The sequence below is a fragment of the Carettochelys insculpta genome, chromosome 3 (genome assembly GCF_033958435.1).
Source record: "Carettochelys insculpta isolate YL-2023 chromosome 3, ASM3395843v1, whole genome shotgun sequence".
NCBI lineage: Eukaryota > Metazoa > Chordata > Testudines > Carettochelyidae > Carettochelys > Carettochelys insculpta.
In genome coordinates this window covers 42,637,473-42,654,388 of record NC_134139.1, presented here as the reverse complement: position 1 = coordinate 42,654,388, position 16,916 = coordinate 42,637,473, and the positions used below count along the sequence as shown (strand labels likewise).

The 16,916-nt window shown below is 45.7% G+C and overlaps 1 protein-coding gene across 2 annotated transcripts in view; it reads left to right on the top strand.

Annotated features, from left to right (window-relative positions):
- RMDN2 (regulator of microtubule dynamics 2) overlaps positions 1–16,372 on the top strand; it is a 58,510-nt gene extending 42,138 nt beyond the window's left edge. For both annotated transcript variants that reach the window (XM_074989689.1, XM_074989690.1), the window contains exons 8-11: positions 2,923–3,021; positions 4,973–5,026; positions 5,116–5,196; positions 15,708–16,372. In XM_074989689.1, the coding sequence (XP_074845790.1) occupies positions 2,923–3,021; positions 4,973–5,026; positions 5,116–5,196; positions 15,708–15,761 (288 nt within the window). In that variant the 3' untranslated portion in view covers positions 15,762–16,372. The remainder of the gene's footprint in view (positions 1–2,922; positions 3,022–4,972; positions 5,027–5,115; positions 5,197–15,707) is intronic.
- The last annotated feature ends 544 nt before the right edge of the window (positions 16,373–16,916 follow it).

Genomic DNA, 16,916 nt, shown 5'->3' with positions numbered 1-16,916 from the left:
CCCCTACAGGCCTGGTTCATGAGACCGTACACGGGACACACACAGCCCAGCGAGGACGTTTTTAATGAGCGGCTGAACCGGGCCTGCAACGTGGTGGAGCAGGCATTTGGCTGCTTGAAAGGGCAATTCAGATGCCTCCTCACGAGGCTGGAGGTGGGCCTCCCCAGTGTTTCGGCAGTGGTTGGGGCCTGCTGTGCCCTGCACAACCTCATGGAGGCAAAGCACGAGCCATTCATGCATGGGTGGGCCGTTGAGGCAAGGTGCAGGTATGAGTAGCCCCCTGCTGTCCCATGCCGCCAGGCCCAGCGGGACGGGGTTTGGGTACAGGAGGCCCTGCGCCAGGCCTTTTGAGCGGGGACCGCAGTAACCATCCCACCCCCATGCACGCACACCCCATCCCCACCCCCATACACACACACCCCACCACCCCCACACATTCACAGGGGACCCAGATGGAACCACAAAATAAACACTTTACTTAACCGCTATTACTGGTTTGCCTATGTACAGGGAGGGGTATCACAGAAAAGGGGGCCGGGGGAACTATATACAGGGGCGTTGTGGCCCCAGGTGGCCACCCTCCGGGCCCTGGGCGGGCCGAGGCTAAGGGTGGAAGACCCTATTCATTTAGTGGGGTTGAGGGACGGGATCCCTGTCACCCACATCCGCCCCTTCCCCCTGGGTCCAGGTGGTCCGTTGTGGCTGGGCTGGGGCGGGTGTCATGGGGAGGTAGGGGCGTTGCTGGGGTGGGGCTCCTGTGGGCTCCCTGGGGTCGGCATGGGGGGAGTAGGGGGTAGAGGGGATGGCCTCACCCTGGCCTGTCAACATATGGGCCAGCTGCATCAGGGCAGCCGGGGGCAGGGGGGTTGGGACAAGGGCAGAGAGGTCGGGTTTGTGGGGCAGGGGGTTCACTGCGGGGGGGGGGGTGGAGACTGTGGGGGGGTGAGGGATGTCGGGGGTGGGGAGGCTGACCGGGGGACTAGGGAGGTGGTCAAGGTCAGGGGTGAGGAGGCTGACCGGGGGGACTGGGGAGGTGGGGGGTGAGGAAGCTGACCGGGGAGGTCGAGGGGTGGCTGGGTGACGGGGGGGATGAGGGATGGTGGGGTGGGGTGGGGGGGGCGGGAGTGGCTTGTGATGGGGCAGCAGCTGGGTCTAGGTGGTCCACCACGGCCCGGGTCAGGGTGTCCATGTTCGCCGTGACCCAGTCCCAGGCCTGCCGCTCAACAGCAAGCCACTCCTGTGGCATGGCAGTAAGATCCCGCAGAGCTGCAGTATGGGCAGCATCCCCCGCCTCCTCGTTGCCACCCTGGTGGTGCCGGCGGCCGCCCTGCATGGTCCCTGATTGGGATGCAGGCCGCTCCCCCTCACCCTCCATGGTGGGGCTGTTTCAGCCACTGACTGCAGGAGCTGTGGAGACAGAAGGGGAGCGGGGAATGGACCGTTAGTCCCAGGTGCAGGTCCCCGTGTCCTGCCCAACCCCCTCTCAAGGTCCGTGTCCCTGGGTGCCCCTCAGGGGTACTGAAGATACACCCCTTCCATGCTATTCACCGGTCTCTCCAAGTCTGGCCAGCCCTTGGTGCTGTCCCATCTATGTGGTTCTGAGTGCCGCGCATCATCCCCCTGAGAGCCCGGGGAGCATAGCTGTCCAGGGTCCACATGCACCTGGGTTGGTGGCCGTGTGGGATGCCTGTGGCCACCCCGGGTGGGACCTGACACTCCCTCCCCAGGCACTAGGGAGGCTGGTGTGCATGCCACCTACCTATGGGTCCCTCCAGGAAGGCAGGCGAGGCATGGTCGGATGGGGCCTGGCTAGAGGGCCTGGATGGGAGGTCGATGACGAGGACCCCCTCGCTTGAGCCCTCATCCTCACTGGTGGGGGTCGAGTCTCCATGCTGTCTGCGGTCGCCTGGACCTGGGGTGCTCCTCGCCCTCAGTTGCCATCTCTTCCTCGGTGTCACCCACAGACGTGTTGAGGAGGATGGTGGGGGGGCGGGTCCGGCCTCCTTCAGCCCCAGGAGGCGGTGGAGCTCCTTGTAGTAGGGGCAGCTTGTGGGGGCTGTCCCCAACCACGTGTCTGTGTCCTGGGCCCTACAACACCCCCACCACAGTTCTTTCACCTTTGATGGGATCTGTTCTGGTGTGCGGGTGGGGTGGCCGCGGCCGAGCAGCCCCTTTGCCAGCTGCTCGAAGGTGACTGCATTGTGGCGACGGACCCCCATTTGTTGGAGGACCTCCTCATCCTCCCAGAGGGAGAGGAAGTCCTGGATCTCGGCCTCTGTCCAGGATGGGGCTTGATGGTTCGGGGCCTGGCCCACCTCTTGGGATGACTCCATGCTGTCTTTGGAGAGCCCCTGGGGCGGGCGAGCGTCCGGGTGGCTGGCCATGGGTCCGGGTGGTGTGGGGACTGGCTGGCTGTCGCAGTGCCTGGCGAGCTGGAGAGCAGCATGGCCTCACTGCTGGCTTCACACTCTCAGCTTCCTGCCTCAGGGTTTCTGGGAGCCTGCATCCTTAAGTGTGGCCGGACGCTGGAGCCATAGAGATCTGTCTGTGCAGTGAGCAGCGCCGCTGCCTGCCGGCTGATTGCCACCATGGATGGCAATCCCTCTTTGAAAGAGCGGGCTGCAGAGTGTCTACACTTGCTCTCTTTCGAAATTATTTTTCAAAGGAGGGCGCACTTCCCATCCTGGGAATGGAGGACCAACGTCAAAATAACATGGGAGTTCTTTCGAAGTTACTTTTGAAAGAGCATGGTGTGTGTGTGGATGCTCCGCGGGTTCTTTCGAAAGAGCTCGCTCTTCCGATCCTCATTTCGAATGTACTTGCTAGTGTAGACGCGGCCATACAGTAATACAAGGCGATACTTCTCTTTACAATTGAAAAATGAGTTTTAAGTATATTTTTCCCTTTCTGATTTTGTTATAGGTAGCACAGTTGTCTTGGATTGAGAAGAAAGTAGCTGCTACTCTTTTTGGGACTCCACCAACGTCAACAGTACAGGAAGCTTTGCAGAATTTCCTTAAGGTAGATCCTGTCCAACAGTTTACCTGAGCAGCGATTTACCAAATAATCTGCGTGACTGTTTGCAAGACCTCAGCTGAACAAATTACGTTCAGTGGATATAAATTCAAAGTCCTATTATTTATTTCTGAAATAACTTCCTTAAAGTTAATATAGGGTAGAATGAGTAACATTGCTTATTTATTTATTCTCCTTTTTATAAATTTCGGTAACTTCCCTGGTTAGTTGCTTTCAGATTTAATGTCAGAGCTACAGATATCTTTGAATCAAAAGTAACCTCAGTGAACAATTGCGTCAAGCCCATTTTTAAGGGATTTGCATAAGAGAAGCTCATTTGTTTGCAATTTCAATGGAACACTGACACTGGCAGTTTCCTCTTTCTAATCTAAACTTTACCTTTTCTAGCTTTCACAAGCATTCTTCCTTGTGTGTGGGAGATGGATAAATACCAAGAATGCATGTAAAATGAAGCAAACTGGATGGCCCCAATCACACAGGAGTATGTTCCTGTGCATTTGTCTTTGAATTCACAATTTTAAGAAAACTGTGTGTACATAGGTTATAATAGCTGCAACTGGGCAACTTCTATTTGTCATTGCTGTTTGTGCAGCTGATAAATATGACAGTAACTCCAAAAGGAGACATTTTCATAGATGTGGTTACTGCTTGACCAATTTTTATATTTACTGGACAAGCACATTTTTCCTCAATATCAGACTTGCTTTTTCATGTCCCTACTTTGTTTAAAAATAAAACAAACAAAAATTCCTGTGTTGTTGGACAATACATATCTACATCTACACTACCACCCCCTCTCTATAATAGATGTTTATTCTATTTAAAGGTCATTTTCCACTAAGTCAGTAGGAAAATTCACATTGACATCAGTGGACTTTGGCTCATGCTCCTGTGCTCTAAAGTAACTGTAGCTTTAAATGATCTTCTGCCCATGTCTAAGCTTGATGGTATGTGTTTGTGCATATTTTCCACTGGCAATATGCAATACCACAAATAATACAGAATGTTTTGGCGTAAGAAATAGCAGCAGTAGTAAATTCTGCTGAGGTAACTCATAACTACTGTGTGGTATTTATTGACGGAGGTTGCATCTTGGTTACCAAAAGTTTTGTAAAGTGTTCGGTCATCATTAAGATTTGCACATCTCTTCTATGTTCAAAATGGGGTAATATTGCTGGCTCATGCTGATGCATGTTTTCGAGTCCATTATCCAACTCTTCAGGACATCAGAGTATATCCAGAGGTCTTACAACAACGTTAGCAGTAGGGGAGTAGAGGGATAGCAGAGTCAGATGTTCCCACATATGTTTTAAAAATATGTTGAACATTTAAACATTTCCAGGTGACAGGATAAAGAGGAAGATGGACACAGGGATAAAAGAGGCAAGGAGAAGAGGAGTGAAAAAACTGATGAAGCAACTGAGTTTAATTCCTGCCCAATTGCCTAGATTGAGCAGTAGTTGCCTGGCTAATTGACAAGAGAGTAAAATATCACTCTTTTCATTATCATCATCTTCCATCTAGTGTGAACATTGTAGATTTTGTACCTGGGGTGATGCATTTTCTTGATCCTTTCATAAAAGTTTCAAACAGAAGACTGAGGACTTTAGCAAAGTCTCAAAAAAAAACAAAAAAAAACAAATTTCCAGCTTTTGTGTCTTACCCATAAGAATTAGTACACTTCTGTATTTTTCAACTATGCTAAAAGGATTTTGGAGCATAGGGGTGATATCAGGGAATCAGCCTAAATCTTTGAGGAAGCTTTGCACTTTATTGGAAATTTTATATTGACCACGTTAGTCTTAAGGGATGATATCAGGGAATCAGCCTAAATCTTTGAGGAAGCTTTGCACTTTATTGGAAATTTTATGTTGTCCACATTAGTCTTACCATGGGATATTTATGCATCTGTTATTTCCTGAATTTCATTATCCAGGTAGAAGAAATGCATCCAGGATATTCTAAATACAATTATGTGTATTTGGCAAAGGTAACTAAAACAGTTTACTTTTAAAAAATAATTAATAGATTCTGGTATTCTAAAGGCCTGGTTATTTTTAACACATTTTCCCCTTCCAGTGCTACAAAGATCTCGGTCAGAGAAGCAATGCACTGAAATACTGTGATTTTGCCTCATCAATGTTACCAATTACCAATGAGGTGAGTACCAAAAGTGACAATAAGTTTCTGTTATGATTGTTGTCCTCTCTTTGGCATTTATCACTGTTGTGTCCCAGTGCACCATGGTAATAAAGCTACATCGCTTTTCCTCTTGAAGCTGAAACCTCCTCCTTTCTTTTTAACCCAGTTTATTACAATGGCTGATTCCATCTCTCTGAAATATCTTGCAAAAAGGTTATTTAGGAAGCTTCCTAAAGCTTGTTCTGAAGAGTTTGTTTTATGCTAGAGAGTTGGCCCATATGTAATTCATCCAGTTTATTAAACTATCATAAGCTTAAACTGTTCAGTGTGTCTACATTAACCATGCTTGTTACCCACACACTCTGGCACCCCACCTTTAATTTTCTGGGGGGCAATGCATAACCTGGTTGATTTAGGTACCCTTGTTTCCCCAATGACTAAGCACCTACGCTTAGCCAGTTCCCAGGGCTCAGAGCATAAACTTCTGTGTGTTTGAAGGGCTTTATGCTAGTAAATGAGTCTTATAAAGTAATATGCTTAATCTCTGTTGAATACCAGTTATTAAAACAGAATACACACACTAAGCATACAGTGCACATCACTCCCATAAAGCAAGTAAAATTTTTGGTGGCCAGTCAGTATCAGGTCATCTGGGGCTCCTCCATTTTCAGTGAGGTATAGTTTGGAGCTGTTAGACTCCAACAGCCTACCCATCATGGACTGTGTCCCAGAGTTGAGTTCCAGAGGACTTCCTTTTGGATCTCAGTTTATAAAAATTAAACTTGAGTCCTGCTTAGCTGTGCTTTAATCAGTCATTTTACACTAAAGTGCTACAAAACAATATATTTTACCAAATCCTGCCTCATTACGAAATGGTTCTTTAGCCAACCATATCCCATGTCTTTAGCTGATTTTAAATTTTGCAAAATTAGTTATGTAACAGAAAGAAACAAACAACAAATCAGACAGAGGCTATCCAGATAAACAGCAGAGAAGCATGGATCCTAAAAATAAAACAGTAAAGAAGTTTAGACTGCACAGTCACACCTGTTGATAAGCAATCTCTTGCCACACAGAATGCTATCAAAGTTTTGTTTAAACATCGTAAGATTTTTTTTTTTAGGAAGAAGGATTCATTCAAAGATGGGGATTACTTTTGAAAGAGCCACGTCCACACTGCTTTTGTTCTTTTGAAAGAAGAATATGCAAATGAGGTGCCAGATATGTAAATCTGTGCCTCATCTGCATTTTCAATTTCCTTCATTTGCATGCCTCTTTCGAAAGAGGAATGCTAGTGTAGACGTAGCCTTTCTCTGATCTCCCATAGAAACATGTTCCACAATTATATAGTTTCCACTGAAAATGTCTTAATGTCTTGGAATTTCAAAAGTTCAAACTTGGGCTTTGTCAGCCTAAGGACCCACTGTGAGCATAGCAGAGGTTGTTCTGCAGAAGAAATGGCCATACCTCATTCATTGCTTGCAGTTAAGGAGTTTGATTGACAGCTAAGCCAAACATTCTTGCTCAGAAGACAGACCACTGCCTGCTGCACCAAGAACAGCTTCTGCGTGGGCATTAGTATCAGCCGAAGTTGTGGTTTCTTGTAATAACTTAAGCTTTGTACAAGTATGAATATTAATCTCCTTAGCACCATTTCATTCTCAGTGCTAAGATGTGCCTTGAGTTTATCTTTTTTTACTAAAGTTAAGACGATCTGTTATCAATCAGCACTATACAGAACTGTATTGTAGAAAAACGATGACCAAGGACTTAGGAGAACAGTTCGTAACTGAAGTGATTTATGCTGAGATATTTTAGCAGTATGTCCACGTTAGTTGTACTGAATGGCTGTATCTACAGGTGCTGCTTCTTCCGGAAGTGGCACAGTAATGAGCTATCCAGAAGATGCTAGTGAGGTGCGGGTGCAGATTTTCTGCAGCTCATTAGCATATCGGCACATGGTTCAGAGTCCATAAGAAGCTCTGCTGGACTCCAAAGTACACGTGCAGACACATGGCCCATGGGGATCTTCCGGAAGGAAACCCTCCTTCCCAAAGCCCCTTCTTCCTCAAAATTTTTATTTAGAACTTCTTCCGGACTCCGAACCACATGCCAATATGCTAATGAGGCATGCAAAATTTGCATCTGTGCCTCATTAGCATCTTCCAGATAGCTCACAACTGTGCCGCTTCTGCCAGAAGAATCGGCACCTGTAGGCACAGCCAATGTGTCTAAGTTTTGCCCCACCCTGGCCCCCATTTCCATTCTACTGTTATCCATATGATGTTGCCTTGAGGATGCCATCCTCCTCCCCAGGGTTGTCTGCTTCAGGGACCTTGATGCTGCCATCATGGGATTCTCTGAGCTGGGGTTTCCCGACTGTTTTGGCACACTGGACGGGACCCATATCACAATCCAGGCCCTGGATCACAGCGCAGGGGATTTTATCAACTGGAAGGGGTACCACTCCATGGTGCTCCAGGCCCTCACTGATGCCAAAGGATGCTTTCTCGATGTCTGTGTGGGCTGGTCATGCTGAGCCCATGATGCGTGGATCTTCTGGAACTCTTGACTCAGGTGCTGCATGGAGGAGGGGACCTACGTCCTTCCTTGGGTGCTCCGGGTCAGAGACATGACCATGCCCCTCTTCATGCTGGCTCATGCCACCTACCCCCTGCACCACTGGGCATATGGACCTTTTTAATGCCCACCTGAACCAGGCCTGCATCCCCGTGGAGTGGGTGGTCGGGTGCCTGAAGGGCCACTTTCAGTGCCTCCTCACACAGCTGGAAGTCGGCCTCCACATTGTGCCCACTGTTGTGGATGCTTGCTGAACTCTCCACAATATCATGGAGAGTAAACACAAGATCTTTGTGCGGGCCTGGGCTCCAAGGCCCGCCCTGGCCCTGTGCAGTCAGCTGGTGCCCTGTGTTGACAGGTGCCACCGGGATGAGGTGTGGGTCAGAGGGGCCCTCCAGGAGGCCTTTGCTCAGGAGTTCCAGTGACCCTTTCCCGGGCTCCCCCTGCTCTTTCCCCACCCTGCACACCCATCCCTCACTGCTCCCGCACCACAACCCCGCCACATGCACAACCTTCACACTCCCCAGCAATCACAAGGGACATGGGGGTAGTGAGCAAGCAACTGTTTAAATATTGCTCAAATTTGATCTGGCTGCCCAACAAGGATGCAGAACAAGCAGAACTGGGCACTCAGTATCAGGAGAAGCAGCTCCAATCCAGGATGACACTGATGAATGGCCCGAGAATGTTTGGGGTTGGAGGTGGGTTTGATGGTGAGTCATGGGTTTAGTGAAGTGAGCAGATGGGGATGCTGGCAGTGACAGGGTTGGGATGTTGGGGGCTGAGCCTAGTGTGCCTGATGTGTTCAAGGCTGTGCAAACAGGATGTATGTCTGGGCTGCTGGGGTGTGTGGGAGGGCTGTGAGATTAAGTGGGAGCTGATGGAGCCTTCCCACCAATCACAAGGGACATGGGGGTAGTGAAAAAGAAATGGTTTAAATATTGTAAGTGTTGTACAATGGTAAAACATACATAGAATGATATACAGGGGACTGGGGGGGCTATATACATTGGGGTGTCCTGGGTCAGGGGTGGGGGAGTCTGAACTTGGAGGGGGTCCTGGGTTGGTGGTGGTGGGGCCTTACTTATCTGTGGGCGTGGGGGGCCATGAGTTGCACTGGCTACTGGAGCCCATAGTGCCCCAGGTCCGTGGTCCCTGTAGGGGCTGGGACAGAGCCAGGACTATGTAGAGGTAGAGGCATGGCTGGGGTGTGGTGGCCTCAGCCTCAGCAGGTGGTGAAGAGGGAGGACAGGTGATAGGCTTGGCGGGGACCACACTAGCCACAAGCCAGCAGATGAGTTTCGGCTTGGTGGCTGCAGGGAGGTCAGGCAGGAGCAGAGCAGCAAGGGCAGGGGTCGCATGAGGGCTGTGACAAGGGCTGCAGGAGTGGCTGGCAATGGAGTAGGAGTCTGGGGCATGCAGGTGTTCACAGCCCAGATGAGGGTGCAAAGGGTGCCTGCCACCTCACCCCAGGCCTCCCACTCCATCACCAGCAATTCTTACAGGATGGCATTTTGCTCCTGCCAGGTGGCTAAGTGGGCAGTGGTGGGCTCCTCATGGTGGCAGCAGCACTGCCCCCTGCTGTGGACCCACGCAGGTGCTGGAGGTGGGGGTGCCCTGGCCCCCTTGGCGGCTGCCGCGGGGCTCCCCTGGCCCTGGACAGGCCTTGGCCAGCCCTCGGCGGTGGAACTGTGGGACAGTAGGGGACAGAAATACTGTTGCAAAATTACTTTTGAAAGAATGCATTTTATGTGTAGACGCTCCACTAGATATTTTGAAAGGGCTCCTTCCAGTAAGTTCAGAAGAACTTGCTAGTGTAGATGCAGCCTGGGTGTTCTCCAAGTGGAGAACTTGAGGGTCCTAAGAAACATTTGCCTTCTCAGTAGAAGAGATCCTAATGTTCAAAGCTCTGTGTGAACTAAGGTTGACTTCATAATGGCTGATCTGTTTAGCCGGTAGTCATTATGCTACCATTACTTTGAAATGTGTTTTGAGAAACTGTCAGCGTGAAAGGCATTATATAAATTCTCTCCAAATTACATGTGGTGGACTACTGAAGTAAAATCAATACTCTTTTGAAATCTTGGAAGAAAAACAATATTTTATTTGAAATATGATGTTTTATTATTTATTTGAAAAATGATATTTTATTTGAATGATCATGTGAGTGTGTGTAAGGATATAGTATCATGTGAGATGAGCTGTGAGTGGGTGTACATATGTACTGTTAAAAGGACAGTTCTCAGAAGGCAAAGGAGGCCTATTGTTGCAGACTTGAGAACATTGATTCCTTATTTTGAACAAAGAATCTTTTATATTTTCAGTGGAGAAATGTGTAGCAGCAAGAATTTAAGAGCATAATTTTAATATATCTAAAAATAAAAAGCAAACCAGGAAAATAACAAGCTTTTATATCCTACATGTGGGCCATAGTGAAGGTACTGTGCTTGCCTGTTGGGAACAATGAATTCATCACTTGGAAGTGTAGTGAGAGACTTAGGGGCATGTTATTTTCATGGTTCCAATCATCCATGATGATAAACATAAGGAACAGCAGTTGTAAAAGCCTGCTTTCTCTATCTCCTCAAAAAGAGTTGTTTCAGAAGAGCTGAAAACAGCAAAGCAGGAGGGACAATCCAGTAACACTGGGAGATATGTCAAATCCAGACAAAAATTATGTTAAACTGAGTTAAAATTGAGACTGTATGTAAGTATATTAATGGCAACATGTATCAGAACATTGTAGTTATCAAAAAAAACAGTAATAAAAATTCAGAGTTAAGGCTAAATATGTAATAGAATTATAAGGTTGTAAATTGATAAAACAGGAGATGAATACCTATGCTCTTGCCCCCACTTCTTTTTTTTAAACCTACCTCTCATACCTTATAATCCACATGGTTTTTAGGTTATTGCCAAAAGGCTTCCCTTAACTGTTTGCATTCTTTAAAAAAAAAAAAAAAAGTCTCTGGAGAGCATGACCTGGATATTTCCAGTGTGTTGTTTTTTTTTCACTGAGAGCACACTTGCGTGGTAATTTTTATACATAGTGATAAAGTATCCTACATTTATGTCGAGTAATCCCTCGGTTTACATGGAAGTTGTGTTCTGGGCAACGTCTGAGTAAATTGAATTTTACCTAAATTGGAGTCGGGCACCTGGGGGAAGTGGGTGGAGGCAGCCACGCAGGCCCCAGTTTCTCACAGCTGGGGGGCACACAGCTGCTTGCAGCACCACAAGCAGCTGTGTGCCTGCCAGGCTCCCTAGCTGGAGAGCCCAGTGCGCAGACAGAGGCTTGTGGCCTGGTTTCTCAGAAGAACCAGCACTGCAAGCAGCTGTCTGTCAGGGACAGCAGCCTGACTCGCGACTGCTGCCCTGGACAGGAGTGGCTGCCGCCCCTGACAGGGGCAGGAAACCTCTCCTCTCAGGGCGGCAAGAATCAGGCGCTGCTCCTGTGAGAATCAGGTTTCCCACTCCTGTCAGGTGCAGTAGTTGTGTTAACCCAAGACACGCACAACTTGATTGCGCATGTCTTGAGCATTTACTGTACAGCAGGGTCTCAACATTCGCGAGGGTTCTGTGCTCAGAACCCTTGCAAATGTTGATTTTTGCGAATGTGGGGGTGGGGCTTGGAGACCCAGGAAGAGGCAGCGCACGTGCTCCCTGCCCTGGGACCCTGGGAAGCCGCAGGAGCAGCCGGTGCTCCTGGCCCCAGAGCCATGGGGAATCTGTGGCAGCCACCGGCACTCCCAGCCCTGGAGCCCTGGGGAAGCAAGGCCAATTGTGAATAATTGAATTTGCGAATGTGGCACTTGCGAATGGCGAGACCCTAGTGTGTTGAGTTCACCAGGTTATGATGAAACTGATTATTAGTTTTAATACTAAGCACTCATCCTCTCAAGTGTAAGTAGGGTAACCAGATGTTCTGATATTATTGGGACCGTCCCTAAATTAGGTATTTTGTCTTATATGTGCAACTATACCTCCTGCCCTGACAGAAAAGTGTGCTCCAGTTTTCACACTTGCTATTTGGTCACCCTAAAGTTTTGAACATGGCTGTCGTTCAGTAAAAAGATGATCAATCACAAGAGTGTGGCCATGTTTCAGGCATATAGGAGAAACATAAACTGAGATGGCAGCTCACAGGAGGATTGAAGGAAGATGCAATTAGTTTAATTTTCCTTTTAGTGAGGCTTAGCTTTCAAAATATTGGGATACACTGCTGATTTCTATGCTAAAATTAAACCAAATTAAGTGTTGAAATTTGGTTTTTGAGGTTGGTCAGAAATAAGATATAATTGATAACCAATATAAATTGAACCTCAGGTCATTAACAGAGGACATGCCTCTAACACAAATCCTAGAAATAGGTGAAATATGGATTTTCTTTCATTTTGATGCTCATTTTGTATAATTAGAACATGCAGCATTACAGTCAACTGCATTTTATTTTATTTTATTTTTGGTGATGTTGATCATTAGAAGCTTTGGGAGACCATGTCTCATTCTCAGAGGAATATAATAACTATATCTGAGACTATAAAATGCCCTTCTGACGTACAGCAAGTGTGTAGAAAATTGCAAGTGGATCCCTGTGCTGATTGAAATATCTAAGGAGGAAAGTAATATTATGAAACTACTAGAAGATTTATTATCCCTTTCACCTGCCTGGTGATTGTCTTCTTTTTTGTATGTATTTATGAGATGTCATGCATTCCAAACACATCCCCTTTTCCTGACACCGTCAAACCCTTGCCTTGCTTTAAGTTATGATAAGAGGAAGCTACCAAATTTGGTGGTCCTAGCTCTTATAGTTTAGGGGGAGTTCTTGAACAAACACTTAAACACCCAGACAGATGGACAGACAGAGAGAAAAACTACATTTATAGGAGATATTTAAACTGATAACTGCTGTGGTCAGGATTATTTATTAAGTGCCTGTGGAAGTTATTAAATTGGGGACAGGCAGGATTTAGTTTATATAATTAAATATATTAAAGTATAAGAGACTTTATTTTAATTGGCCACCATTATGTGTGATTGGGTATCTCCCATACTGTAGTTGAGGCTGTCTCATGGAGTTGTATAGCTATAACCAGAAGTCATGAGAGTGGTTCTCAAAGCCAAAACATGTTGTTGTCATTAAATTAATATTAGAGTGTAGTTTTGGACTCTGATGGCCAGCTTCTGAGCTAAAGTAACATGCCTTGCAGCCCCATTTTATTTTTATTAGCAGCAAAGGCAGATGCAGGAAGGACTGCCCAACCTTTAGCTCTTGGTACATTGCAGTTCTCTGAAGAGATTGCCCAATGTATTAGTCTTCCTTTTCTCCTATTGAAAGAGAGAAATATGCAAGACCAGTTTTTAAAAAGGGATCATTTGTGGTGTGAATAAACCAGTCCGTCTTTGAAACATTGAACAAAAATCACTGAGATATGACAGAACCCTGAGTTTGCATCAACAGCTTTTAGCTGAGAGAAGTGTGAAAAGCCTAGTGCTACATCTGCATTACACAATAAATTCAATTTTATTAAATTTGATTTTATAACACTGGGCTTTATAAACTCGATTTTGAGTATCCTCATTTCCCACAAAGTAGAGTTAGTGCTGCTACACTAGAGTGGCTAAATATTGACTGTTGCAGCAGTACATTGTGGGAACCCATCCCACAGTTCCCACAACCCTGCATTCTGTGCCCTCCCCCCCGGGCCCTGCTGCACCCCTACTGCTGGCAGCACTCACCCTGCTGCCTGGTTCCCAGGTCCCGGCAGCTCACAGGAGCTGGGAAACTGACCAGTGTTGCTGTGCCTGTGTCACAGGAGCTGGGAGCAGGGAGCTAGGTGCTGCGCTGGTTAGTTTCCCGGCTTCCGTGAGTGGTGGGGAGCCAAGAGCCAGGTGTAGCAGTGTCATCAGTTTCCTGGCTCCCTACCACTCATGGGAGCCAGGAAACTGATCAGGGCTTCTGTGCTGGTCAGTTTCCTGGTTCCCACAAGTGGTGGGCAGCCAGGAGCCAGGTGCAACAGTGCCAGGCAGCCTCTGGAGGCTAATGAATTCCATTCAAAGACATGGCACTTCCACACTAGCCTTCATTCAATCTGCTAAATTTGAACTTGACACTGCACCCACCCAGTTCCAACGATATTATGATATCTATATTTGTGCTCCCTAAATCGAGTTAATGGTATTTCCAGGGAAGACAGTCACTTGGTACAATCAAGCTAACTGCCTTAAATTGAAGTTTATCTCATAGTGTAGACGTAGCCGAGGATTAAATAGAACTGTGAGGGTTTTTCCCCTAACTGTTTAAAGAAAATGCCTGCGTATTTACTTCTGAGTTCAGCCCTGAATACCATTTCTGAATTCCATTGAACAAACAGTCATAAATTTGTAAACTTTTATATATGTTCTCTGGCCCAAGACTCTGGTAGTCTCCTGATGAAAGTATTGTGTGTTTTGCAACTCTGTATTAAACATCTTGGAACAGACACTGTGAGGGCGGGTGAGGTGACATGGACTTTGAGGCATAGGATATAATGCCACATTTCTTCCTGTAACTAAATATATTTTGGCAAGTGTGTACAGGCATGTAATGCATGTCTTTTAAGTCTCTGATAAATGATTAGGTTGATAGTTTAGCCTATTGTTGTCAGTGAGAACACATATTCAAGGGAATTGTTCTGCTAATGTATTAATGCTTTAATCTGACCAGATAGTATAATATACTTTGACATTTGTTTTATGTGCTTTCTATCAGTTTCAAATATTTCTCTTTATTCCACCTTGTCATTATAGAAACTAATCAGAATAAAGAAGAGCACGAGTTTACTCGTCCATAAACTATATTTTAAAATGTTCTGTATTTTATTTTAATTCTTTGATTGAATAACACAGTGATCCTGAAGTTAAGCGATTACTTCATTGTCTTGGTCTGCTGAATCTTCTTTTAGAACATTTCCTTTGCAGAATTATCTTGCTGTTGAAGAAACCATGGCATGTAATTTTGAAATACTGGTACAAAACTCCTGAGATGTGCATGCCTATGGTTTGTTGCATGGGCACCCCAAACTTGTGTGTTTGTGAATCAGGGGTTTTCATCCCTACTACATTATGTTCTTCACCTCCAGATTTTTAAAATGTAGCTTTATCTGAACTGATACTGGCTTTGTGTGATAAAGATGTGTGCTTGAACAGGGAGAAATAAAACGCAGGTACAGTTTTCAGAAGAAACATTTCAATAAGTAGAATGTAATATTTTAGTACTTATATTTTGTATTGACACATGAGGTAGGGCAAGTTGTGGCCCAAAATCATTAGGTATATTTCCCACATTTTCTTGAGAATTGGATGGTAGAATTCCAAAGAAGAGTCAGAGATCTTAGATATTGCATATTCACAGCATACAGACTTACACACAAAACACAAAGCCAAATGTCTTTTGATCCAAACTGTGCCTATAAAAGTGTGGGCCTAGACCCACGTCCAGGAAAAGAGTGTTATTGGGAAGGTGAGAGTACTTTCTCACAGCTGGATGAAGAAGGCTGCCATCTGGCGCTACCCGCCCCACCCCCCACACACACTCACTCTCTCTCTCTCTCTCACCCCAGTGATTTTTGTTGTCTAGTTTAGCTATTTGTAGTTTTGTGCATTTTGTGGCTATTGATTTTATGTTTCAGAGGGATAGCTGCGTTAGTCCGTTTCAGCAAAAACAATGGGGAGCATAAGCTTTCATGGGCTTCATCAAATGTATCTGATGAAGTGCATTCTGGCCCACACACGCATATGTCCAAATACATGTGTTAGTCTCAAAAGTGCCACAGGACTCCTCATTAACTGTATGTAATGTCTTTTGTTAATAGAGAAATTTGTATGAGCACCTATTAGCTTGATACAACAAACTGTAACACCAGGGGCATTCCACATCTAACTGAATGTTTGTTTTCCTGTCATAGGATAAAGAGGCCCAGAAAGATTTAGAAGCTTTACTTCTAACACTGCAGCTGTGATGAAAAGCACGTTTAAGTCTTCATTCCAGGATGATATTGTATAAAATCCTGGAAACTAATCACTGGGAATCTGATCCAATGTTCATTGAAACTAGCGGAAAGACTGCCGTTGATATCAGTCATTTTTAGATCAGGCCCTGTAAGCAGGGTCTGAAAATGATTCATACTTTTTGATTCTAGCTTTATTTTTAATGTTTGGAGCTACTGTTTGTTTTAAATTACTGTTGCTAGAAGTTATGACGTTCACAGCTCACAATGGACATAGGCAAGAATGCCAAATTGCACTGTGTTCTTGGAATGGTTAATCAGCTAAACTGCAATGCTAGCAAAGAGTTGTAAGGAGCAATTTCTTTTTTTTTCCACATTAAATTATATTTGTAGCAATTGCTCTATGTACATGTATATGAAGGCACACCATAAATGTATGTATGTGTATTCTTTACTCACAAGAAAGGTATAATACTAATGAAGTTAAGGAAAAACGTATAGCCTTTTAAAAAGCTATTTTTAATTTAGTCTACTTTTATTTTAACTGTAACTGTGAAAGCCTTATAAATCATGTTTTAAAGTTGTATTTTATGTTACTTGAAAGGAAAATATTAAAAATTGAACCAATGAAATTAAATATGTTGGTTAAATCTCTTAGAATTGTGATACGTGAGCCACCCCCCAGGTAGATTAATCCTGGTCTTTTGTCAGTGTGGCTTTGAGAGCCCCACATCCCTACCCCATATGTTGATCATTCATGTCCATATTGGAGGCACCATTGACTACACTGTGAGCAATGCACTGTGATTGTGTATCCCACAGTTCAGTGTTGTAGGAAGGCAGAGCTGATCACTGCATATCTTGGGATCCACTCCAGGTTCTTCAGCAGCCTCCTCAGCTGCTGGGAGCAGCATCACGAGTAACTCTGTGAGATCTCCCTACTGAGGAAAGTCAAAGCAGCACAGCAGCTTGTGTGCTGTCTTGCCCCACACCAGTCCCTGCAGCAGCAGTTTGCCTAATGCATGACAGAATAGGAGCTTAGCTGTGAGATATTTCCTGGATCTTTGAAAGGGGAGGGGTGCATGCCAGTAAGGCAGCAAAGATCAAATCGGTGAGCAAAGGGATTAAGACAGGCATTGTGGAATAGCGGCAAAAGCAAGTTCTGCC